This window comes from Aotus nancymaae, unplaced genomic scaffold (assembly GCF_030222135.1).
Source record: "Aotus nancymaae isolate 86718 unplaced genomic scaffold, 86718_ANA_hifiasm-v0.15.2.pri h1tg000011l, whole genome shotgun sequence".
NCBI lineage: Eukaryota > Metazoa > Chordata > Mammalia > Primates > Aotidae > Aotus > Aotus nancymaae.
Genome location: NW_026988422.1, coordinates 23,129,776 through 23,141,083, shown reverse-complemented (window position 1 = coordinate 23,141,083; position 11,308 = coordinate 23,129,776). Strand labels below are relative to the sequence as shown.

General features: G+C 37.9%; 1 protein-coding gene across 6 annotated transcripts in view; it reads right to left on the bottom strand.

Annotated features, from left to right (window-relative positions):
- Positions 1-607: 607 nt before the first annotated feature.
- HECTD1 (HECT domain E3 ubiquitin protein ligase 1) overlaps positions 608-11,308 on the bottom strand; it is a 91,656-nt gene continuing 80,955 nt past the window's right edge. For all 6 annotated transcript variants that reach the window (XM_064374699.1, XM_021674898.2, XM_064374697.1 and 3 more), the window contains 9 exons: positions 11,178-11,305; positions 8,670-8,871; positions 6,899-7,036; positions 5,978-6,585; positions 4,918-4,996; positions 4,384-4,477; positions 2,909-3,059; positions 1,679-1,823; positions 608-1,567 (listed from right to left, as the gene is read on the bottom strand). In XM_064374699.1, the coding sequence (XP_064230769.1) occupies positions 1,430-1,567; positions 1,679-1,823; positions 2,909-3,059; positions 4,384-4,477; positions 4,918-4,996; positions 5,978-6,585; positions 6,899-7,036; positions 8,670-8,871; positions 11,178-11,305 (1,683 nt within the window). In that variant the 3' untranslated portion in view covers positions 608-1,429. The remainder of the gene's footprint in view (positions 1,568-1,678; positions 1,824-2,908; positions 3,060-4,383; positions 4,478-4,917; positions 4,997-5,977; positions 6,586-6,898; positions 7,037-8,669; positions 8,872-11,177; positions 11,306-11,308) is intronic.

The window sequence follows — 11,308 nt, the reverse complement described above, 5'->3', positions numbered from 1 at the left end:
CCAGCCTAAATTTCATAATTTTCACATAAAATTATTTTGATTTTTTTTTTCCCCTAACAATTTAAAAATTTTAAAGCTATGCTTAGCCCATGGGCCATTCAAAAACAGGCAGCAGGCTGTAGTTTGCTAACTGTAGTGCCAGGCTAGTCTTAATAAAAGCTGACTACTGAGAGACATCTTAGAGACTTGTAATTATAGCAGAAGGTATCTCTTACAGGAAGGAAGGGAATATGCCTTTTAAAGGGGTAAATTATTGGGCAATTTCAAACATGCTTTTGGTTCCTTAAAAAACCATTTGAGCCAGGTGTGGTGGTATACACCTGTAATCCCAGCTACTCAGGAAGCTGCAGTGGGAGAACTGCTTGAACCTAAGAGTTTGAGACCAGCCTAGATAACACAGCAAGACCCTGTCTTTAAAAAAAAAAAAAAAAAAAAAAAAAGCTGTTTGTTTGGTTAACTTAGGCCTAGTGTCATTTCTTTCACCTATAACCACAGATGTGGTAATAACTGGAATTTGGAAATACAGCCCCTCCTTCAAAACCAGAAAATAGCAGTATCCTGGTGTTTTCTTTTGACACTCCGATGACTGCACTGAAATAGTCACATGACAGTTTTGTACGCTGCAAACATTTTAATGATTATTGTTGAGCATACATTTTGGAAATTTTTTACTTCAAACAGCAACAAGTTAAATAAATGTTTGTAATATACAAAGAAAATACAACCAAAAGTAAAACTTGCTTTAAGTGTGCCTTGCACTTAGACCAGTGTTTTCCCCCCTTAATATAGCTTTATTTTTGAGCTGCACAAACACACTTAAGACTTTGATCTTCATAATACGGCATTTAGGAAATAAAAATATACTCCCACCTTAAAGAAATAAAAAGGTTGTGCATGATTATATGCCAAACAAAAGAGAGAACACTAGAATACTCTGATAGTGCAGGCATCATTAAAAAGGAAAAGAAAAAGCTTGAGATGCTCATTAATTCTCTAAGTTTTAAGGAAGCAGGATTTCTGACCATGTAGCTTAAAAGCCAGCAAAACAGGGATCAGTGACAGCAACTGTAGTGTATGGAGTATGAAATGACAAACTTTACACAAATACACTGTTAGAAATTTACTAGTGAACACTGAAGATCTGAGAAGCTGCTCTTTGGAACAGTCAGTCAAGTAGGACCACCTTATTCCAGTCACATAAGCCCTTGTAAAGTAACACAGTGTTCTGTGTTATATACTTGCTGGCTGGGTAAAGGATTTGTTTTGTCATTAGCAGCTAACAAACTTATTCCACGTTCTTAAAGCCTTAATGGTGAAAAAAAAGGCAAATGTCATTAGTGTGGAGGATCATATACTTCTCTGCACACAAACACAAGAGGCTTCACTAGTATTTTTAAAGTCTCTGATGTCTTCCATTGCACTTCAAAGCTCAATTGAGATGAAAGCCTTTCTCCATTGTAGCAGCTAGCAGGCGCTCTCTCATGATCTCCTCGGAAGAATATTCAGGCAACTTAAGGTAATGCACACACGTATTGACTGATGGATAGCTTGCATCAGTAGCGTCAACCTACAGAAAGAAAGCAAATACAACAGAAGACCATGAGTTTAAATACTTCTTTCTTTAAAATGAAAGTAACTAAATTCCATTTGGATTCCCCATTAGCCAGAGAGCTTGTACCTTGCGTACAACTGTGAGCCTGGGATGCAGGTTAGCCAGTCCACCCGGGGGCAGAGTTGAACAACCAGTGGTAAACTGCAAGAATGCTTTCCTTTCATCAGAAGACATGCCACATAAAACTCTCACAAACCTCAGGAAACCAGGGCTAAAAGAACAAAAATATAGTTATATTGAGTTGACAGCAGATTTAAATGAAAATCACTACCACTACTTTGTAAGCCAGCAACAAGCCTCCTAAAAAAAACAATATCCTCACATCAGAACAGCACATCTAGAGACTCTTGGGTAAGTATGAAATGGGCTAATACAAGCTACTTTAAAAATATCCCTGGCCACACATGGCGGCTCATGCCTATAATCCCAGCACCTTGGGAGGCCGAGGCAGACGGATTACCTGACGTCAAGAGTTCGAGACCAGCCTGACAAACACGGTGAAACCCCGTCTCTACTAAAAATACAAAATTAGCTGGGCATGGTGGCGCATGCCTGTAATCCCAGCTATTCAGAAGGCTGAGGCAGGAGAACTGCTTGAACCCAGGAAGCAGAGGTTGTGGTGAGCCAAGATCACACCATTGCACGCCAGCCTAGGCAACAAGAGCAAAACTCTATGTCAAAAAAAAAAAAAAAAAATTAATGTAGTATAGCCTAACAGCTTACAATTTAAAAATTTTTTTAAATAATGCGCAATTAAAACACAGTAAGAAAAGGAATCAACATCAGCCATGATGTCAGTTATCTTTTTTTGTTTTGTTTTTTCTTTTTAAGATGGAGTTTCATTCTTGCTGCCCAGGCTGGAGTGCAATGGCACGATGACCCACTGCAACCTCCGCCTCCTGAGTTCAAGTGATTCTTCTGCCACAGCCTCCTGAGTAGCTGGGATTAGCATGTGCCACCACGCCCAGCTAATTTTTGGTATTTTCAGTAGAGCTGGGGTTTTACCATGTTGGCCAGGCTGATCTCAAACTCCTGACCTCAAATGATCTGCCCACCTTGGCCTCCAAAAGTGCTGGGATTACAGGTGTGAGCCACTGCACCTGGCCTGCTATCAGTTGTCTTTTTGTATCTTCCCAGCCTTATCAATGGATATGCATTATGGTAATTGTGAGACACCACTGCTTTCTCACTTACTTGATGAATGTAATTCACTGAGTTACAGTTCTTCAGAGAATCTGTCATTTGATTTGGGGAATATAAACAATTTTGTTGATCTTAGAAAATAGTAACACATACCTATCACGTGTATAGCCCAGCTTAGGTTCAGTGTAATTGATAATATCCTCTGCTGCCCAGGATGGTGACTGGTTTCCACAAAGAATCATTTGAACTTCTTCATGGCTGAAGGAACTTAATTTCTCCATTGGAAAAACTTTATTAAACCCATCTACATCGTACACACAACAGAAACACAAAAAACACACAACTCAATTTCCAAGTTATGATTCCAAAATACCAAATTTCAAACCAAAATACCCATTATCAGAACCAATCTAAGTGTCTATCAAGCAATGAATGTCTAAAGAAAATGTGGTATATATACACAATAGAATACTATGCAACCATAAAAAAGAATGAAATCTATAAAGTGAAATAAGCCAAGCACAGAAAGACAAGTATCACATGTTCTCATTCATATGTGGGAGCTTAAAAAGTTGATCTCCTAAAGGTAAAGAATGATATCAGAGGCTGGGAATGCTGCATGTGGGGGTGGATGCAGAGAGGTAGGTTAATGGACATAAACTTACAATTAAATAAAAAGAGTAAGTTCTAATGTTTTCTAGCATAGTAGGGTGACTATAGTTAACAACAATATATTGTATATTCCAAAGAAGCTAGAAGAGAATAATTTGAATGTTCCCAACACATAGAAATGATAAACGTCCAAGGTGATGGATATCCTATATATTCATTTTATCATTACACATTCTGTGTATCAAAATATCATGTGCCCCATAAACATGTACATATATTATGCAACAATGAAAAAATACCCATTACCAATGAAATGGACAGAAGGTGAAGAAAACATTCATAAATGTTTGAACAAACAAGCATAAATTAAGATAGCTTGAAATTAAAACTTTTAAATCAGAAATCCCTGCTTAACAGCACAAATGTGAACAGAGGGGTAACTAACATTCAGTCGTAATGGTCAGTCGGCAAATTCTTATTACTACTCAGTCTGGAGTTTGCCAGCTCTTTCTGTCATACAAGTCAGGCAAAAAATTGTGTCCTCGTTTTCAAAAGTAATTTACGGTGTAATATGCTTTGTTCCCATCATGATTCTTTCATAGTTTAATTCATGAGATGAATCTAGAATATGCAGCCTTATGTCCTCCTTCCTTCCTCCCTCCCTCCCTCCCTCCCTCTGTTGTGCAGGCTCAAGTGCAGTGCCCCAAACATGGTTCACTGTGGCCTCAGCCTCCTGGGCTCAGACTATTCTCCCACGTCAGCCTCCCGGGTAGCTGGGACCACAGGCACATGCCACCACATCTGGTTAATTTTTTAAAAAATGTTTTGTAGAGATGGGGTCTTGCCATGTTGCCCAGGCTGGTCTCGAACTCCTGAGCTCAAGCAATCCTCCTGCCTCAGCCTCCCAAAGTGCTGAGATTACAGGTGTGAGCCACCACACCTGACCACCAGCAATTCTTAACCTTAATTTCAACTGTAAAATGAGAACAATTATGCTAAAAATCCTTTAAAATTACCTCTAAAGGCTTCCATTTGTTTCTGAATACCCGTATGCATACAAAAGTCAAACATCAAATCCACATATTCTTCTGCATTATCCATTGTTATCATCTGCAAAAGAAAATTTGTCAGTATTACTGTTAATATCTAGGAATATTTCAGGAGTGCCTAGTACAACTGGCCTTGTTAAGAGGATGTTTCAGAATTTATGACTATATTAAAAGCAAACTTTTGGCCGGGCACAGTGGCTCATGCCTGTAATCCCAACACTTTGGGAGGCTGAGTCGGGTGGATCATGAGGTCAGGAGTTCAAGACCAGCCTGGCCAAGATGGTGAAACCTTGTCTCTACTAAAAATACAAAAATTAGCCAGGCGTGCTGGCAGGTGCCTGTAATCCCAGCTACTTGGAAGACTGAGGCAGGGAAATGCTTGAACCCCGGAGCCGGAGGTTGTAGTGAGCCAAGACTGCACCACTGCAGTCTAGCCTGGACAACAGAGGGAGACTCCATCTCAAAAAAAAAAAAAAAAAGAAAAAAAAGCAAACTTTTTACCTCATCTTCACCACTTGGCTTGAGATCCACGGCTGTAAAACCATATATTCTTGAGGAAGGGCAAAACTGGAAATTTAAACTGGGAGGACAAAAAAGATTAAATTAACTGACATGCAGCTACTACTAATCATGTTTAATTTTTATAACACTATCATCTGCCATCAGTGGGTACAAGAGAAAAAAATTAAATAAAATAACATGGCTGTCAAAACCATAAATCCCACCCCTTTCTTCCTACAACAAAATCAGTACACCAGCTTACAAGTAAGCTCAGGTCTTTTAAAATGCAATCTTTTATGGACAAAATCTACTAGGCCAACTGTTACCAAATCTGTCTGGCTTTGCAAAGATTTTAAGAAACCACCACCTTTCTATATTACTTCTAGCTTATGGCACAAAATTAATGAACTAAAATTTTTGCACTGAATTATGACAGCAACATATTTATAAGACTTTAGGAAGAAACTATTGCTTCACTAAAGTCAATCATGCTGTGTACAAAAATATGTATTTTTTTTTAAATCAAGCCTTGAATACATAACCATTTATTAAACACAGCTTACCAACATTATCAGCAAACATTAAAAAAAAAAAGCCTTGCAGCTAACCTAAAATGAAAGCTGAAGATATGATAATTACATGTACATAAAGAGAATTTTATCAAAAGATCTGCAGCATCTCAGCTGGTACAGCCATTGGTGATAAGGCTGACAAAGCAATCAATTTTTGAGCTTTGCAAAGTGGGCTCTATATCAGCAGATGAATTTGTCAAAATATTGTTGGCTCTGGACATTTTACACAGGCATATAAATTCATCACATTGGCTAAGTCAAGTAATCTTCTAAAGGTTTGATGATTAATAAACTAATATTCTAGTATCCTGAGTATTGTCTTTATAATATTAAATCAAAGCTTCAAACTGATCATCAATATTTCCTACAGCATATTACTGTTTCTGACAGACTCTTTACTCATATATTGCAAATCAGTGAGGACAAAGAAACAAAAGCTTTAGAATGTATTCATCCATTGGACTGAAGAATGTACATATAGTGCTTACCCTAAATCCTCTATGCTAAGTGGAGGCCCAGAACCTGATGGATTCTTCAGCACTAGTTCCTGTAATTTTGTGTTCTTCTCATCTTCAGAAAGACCTTTGTTGCTTAAAATTTGGCGCCTCTTGATAGCAAGGTCTTTAATTTCTTTTAAAAATCTGGCTCTGTGTGGGTTTACTAGTTCAAAGTCTTCCCAAGTCAAAATTCCATTAAACCAAGCTGGGGGTTTTGGTTTAGGGGGATCAAGAATAAATTCTGATTTTGAATCCTCTTCAAAGCTTCCTACTGAGAGTGAATCATGACCTTCTTCTGTAGAAGCTTCAGACTGACTTTCAGTACAGTGTAAGTCTCTATCACCTCGTGACTCATAAATCAGTTTACTCATATTGCTTTTAATGTCACCCATACACATTAGTTTAAAAAAAGGTTTAGAAATAGGTAAGTCCACAAGTCTATTGTCTTGAATGCACTTGGCCAAGAAAATTCCAAGGAAATGAAAAAGTTTCGTGATTCTTTCAAGTTCATCACTATCCTGTGGAAATGGTGCCGTAAACAGTCCACAAGACCTCTGCACATAGTATCCAGGAGGTTTCAATCCACCTCCAAGATCAACCTAATTTTTTTAGAGGGGGAAATGCAAATAAAATTAAACAAAAGGTAATAGAAACTAAGCCTATCATTTATCTAAGAAAAAAATACATAAACATTAAACATCTTCATAAATTTGGCTATCTAAAAGTAAATAATTTTATTAGTTTTTGATGATTAAATTTTATCCCTTTAGAAATACTTTAATTGTATCAAGTTTATTCAATAATAAAAGTAGAGTCAGAAACTTGGCTTATGTTCTGAACACATAATCTATTTTTGACACTTTTCAAAAAGCAGAGTCACAACTCAAATCACAAAATGAGAAATATTCTTACATGACGAGATTCATCATCTGGAAAATTATCATCACAAAGCCAAGCTCCCAAGTCAGTTCTCTGGAATTCTGCTGCCACCAAAGCATAAAACTCTAATGTGGGTCCCAAGCCAGTTCCTTCTTCTCCTAAAAACTCAACCTAAAATATGAACAAATAAATTGTAGGTTAAAAAACTTAAAAGTTTGGGGTGTTTTTAAAATAATCTAATTCTTGCCAAAATTTATCATATATGCTCCAGTAATATACCTTATTTCAAAATAGCAGTGTAGTATATTATAAACAGCACAGGAGTGTTATTTTAATTTTTCTAAAGACAAGAGACCACTTCTACACTATTACATGCTTAAGCACTATGCTGGGCATCATTCATACATTCATTTCTCACAACAACCCTGCAAAATAATTATCACCTTTTTACACCAAAGGAAACCAAATCTCAGATAAGGAGATTAAATAATTTGCTTGAAGAAATGATGGTATACAGATTTTTGTGTGTCTCTGTGTGACACCAAAGGCTAAACTCTTCACCCTCTGTTTTTGAGACAGTTTCACTCTTGTTGCCCAGGATGGAGTGCAGTGGCATGATCTTGGCTCACTGCAATCTCTGCCTGCTGGGTTCAACGATTCTACTGCCTCAGCCTCCCAAGTAGCTGGGATTACAGGTATACGCCACAGGGTTTTACTGTGTTGGTCAGGCTGGTCTCAAACTCCCGACCTCAGGTGATCCATCCACCTCAGCCTCCCAAAGTGCTGGGATTACAGGCATGAGCCACTGCACCCAGCCTCTTCTACTTATTATGAGTTAAAGATACGTTAAATCATTTTTGGAATGGGAAGAGTAGGACAAAAACCTTTAAAGTGATTGCATAAAGTATCATCAAAACCATACAGTGTATGGTTTAAAAAAAAAAAAAAAGACTAAATTAGAACAATGTAAGCAGCTGGGTAGGGAGGCTCACGTCTGTATTCCTAGCACTTCGGGAGGCAGAAGCAGGTGGATCACTTGAGCCCAGGAGTTTGAGACCAGCCTGGGCAACATAGCGAGACTTTGTCTCTATTTAAAAAAATAAGGGTGGGAGGAATACAATGAAAGTCTGCATATAAAGTGAAAGCTGTAAAGCCTTGGACATCTTCTAGAGATGTATCATATTTCTTATAATCAGTTTATGATTCAAAAGTTAAACCAACTGGTTTCACACCTGTGACAGGAGAGTTATTTCCACTCTTCCTCATGTAAGGAATATCATGTATATGGAATATAAACAACAATGTACACAATAACATTTCCAAAGTAAATATATTAAATTTCATACTGCCATTTGCTGTAACATCTCTCAACACAGACCAGTGATAGAATACCAAGCACAATTTAAGTGAAACAATATTACAAAACCAGGTGCTCCCAAAATATCGAATAGCACAGTTTAATATAAGGGTAAAACAGGGTATCAAAAAGAGTTCCTTGTGAGTCTATTATTTTAGCCCAACTTTGTTATGAAATGGGTGGAGGCCCTCAAGCAGAACAAGCACTTTGCCACCTCAAGAATGGAGATCTTTGTTGCTCATTAATGGTGCAAGACCTAACCCATGAGGAGGTGGACTGACATCCTCTTATGAAAAAGATGCTCTGCCAGAGGAGAAGGCTTCTGCCTAGAGAACAGGAAAACCCCTCTTCATGTTTACCTACCAGTTTTTATTCAGTGAAGATACATACTGGCTGGTTCCCTAAGTGTCATTCCTGTTTCCTAAATCTAATTTTATATGAGATTACCTCAAGAACTGATTTCCGATCTGCATGTATTTGCATGACATTCTCAGCCCATTCCATCAGCGATTGGCCACGTGGAACTTTTACTCTTTCGTGCTTGAGACGACCAACTCGAAACTCTCCAGGATCATCTCGCCTTACACTGCTTGTGGTTCTCGTTCGTTCCACAGTGGCTTCACGTCGGTTTTGTAACCACACTATTGCTCTGAAATAGAAAAATATCTATGTAACCGTAGCATATATTAACAGCTGAATGTACTACTAAACCAGCAACAGAATTCAAAGATTTAAGAAATTAAAAAATAGTATTTTATCAGGTGATTTTTAAAACAGTGATCTTTTTTTATTATACAAATTGCTTCCTTTCACAAATAAAAATACATGAAACACCTTTTATTATAATCTGCCTTAAGCAAACTGATAAAGTACTGGGTCTGTATTTCCCCTCTTTATTTTAGCAGTTCAATAAAAATAAAAATCTGTTGTCCAAGCCCCAACATCATTCAAAAAAGGACAAATGTTTCCTATTAGAGAAATTTTTAAATGATTAAGCTATCTTTCAAACTGGAAGCACCATCAAAACCAGTAATTATAATTTTAAAACATTTCTTTTCTTTTTTTTTTTAAATGGAGTTTTGCTCTGTCACCCAGGCTGGAGTACAGTGGCATGATCTCGGCTCACTGCAACCTCCCCATCCTGGGTTCAAGTGATTCTCCTGCCTCAGCCTCCCCAGTAGCTGGGATTACAGGCATGTGCTACCACACCTGGCTGATTTTTCTATTTTTCGTAGAGCTGGGGTTCTGCCATGTTGCCTAGGCTGGTCTCAAACTCCTGGCCTCAAGAGATCCACTCACCTTGGCCTCCCAAAGTGCTGGGATTACAGGAATGAGCCACTATACCCAGCCACATTATCTTTTTTTAATGACAATCCATTTAGGGTGGGAGAAAGATTACTATAATTAGGAATAAGAAGCTGAAGGTTCTACTCTCGTGTGGTACTATTTTTTCATAAACTTAGGCAAATCAGCTAAGTACATTAGGAATCAATTTCCTCATTTATAAAACGGAAATTATAATCAATGTCACTTATCACAACAGGCCTATAATTCTATATATATAAACACTATATATATAAATGGCATTAAGTGGTACAAAAATGTAACTATCAAGGAAGAAAACACACCATTTAAATTGTAACTTTTTTGAACAACTATTTTGGGAGAGTTCTTAAGGTAAACAATCATTCAACAAAGTATTTATTGAGCACCTACAATGAGTCTTGCTCTGTTGCCCAGGCTGGAATGCAGTGGTGCAATCTCAGCTCACTGCAACCTCCACCTCCCGGGTTCAAGCAATTCTTATGCCTCAGCCTCCTAAGAAGCTAGAATTATAAGAATGCACCACCACACCCAGCTAATTTTTGTATTTTTTGTAGAGATGGGGTTTCACCATGTTGGCCAGGTTGGTCTTGAACTCCTGGCCTCAAAGTGATTTGGCTGCCTTGGCCTCCCAAAGTGCTGGGATTGTAACGTGAGCCACCATGCCCAGCCTGGAAACAGAAACTTTTTAAATGCTTGTTTTCCCATAATGATTTAGAGGGACTATCTTCAAACCAGTACAAGTATTTCATAAATAATACCTGGCCATTTTCTAACCAATTGAGTAATCTGTTGCACAATAAGCCACCTCACATCTTTCAGCAAGAAATACATTAAATTTGAATAGTAAAGAATGAATTATGATTAGGAACACAATTAAAATTTGCCTTAAACATTTCTTTGGGGAGAGGACACTACACTTCTACTCAATAAAGGAAAACATTTTTACAGTCCAGAGGCCTTCTATTTTTTTTAAAACACCTATTATGCATGATTTCACAAAGGAGAGGTTCCGTCAGCTCAGGTTCCTTTCCCTTGGTTTTCGCACAGTGCGCGTCTCTGGGTGGAGCAGGCTGGCGCTTCAGTTAAATGCAGGTACCTTTCTCTTTGGCGTCTTTCTTTTTCTGATCATTTTCCTTCATGCGTTTCAGGAAACTATTTCAGCTCCTAGAATGCTTAATGTGCTCGATATGCACATTAATTCTCTTGGTAGGAATCTTGCCCTTAACTTGCTTGTTTACAACAATACAGCATGCTGGGTGACACTGTAGACTCTCCAGTTTTGCCATGGTTAACACTTGTGGGGCATTCCTTTTAAACAGTACCCATTCCCTTATTGTCTACAGTATCACCTTTCTTTTAGATTCGCATATACGTGGCCAAAGGAACAACTCTGTGTTTTCTAAAAGGCCTAGAGAACATCTGTCGGGTGCCTCTCCTCTTTCCCTTTGGGTTCATCATTTTGGTGAATTACTAGAAGATGGATGGTTCAGGCCAAAGGGAATTCTGACTATTCTTTGTAAGAATACAAGATAACATATTCCCTCTATCAGTCCTGACAGTATATTTGTACATTTTGAACTTACATAACATAAAAATATACTTATTCTAAAAACATGATCGCCTTCTCACCTTGAGGCACCAAATGCTGTACATGTGAAATAAAGCTGTCTAGTTTCAAATGGTATTAGAAAAGGACATTTGCTGGTTAATTGTTCACACCAGTCTGGTAGAGCCCCACTTGCCAATGCCAATGGTTCCTG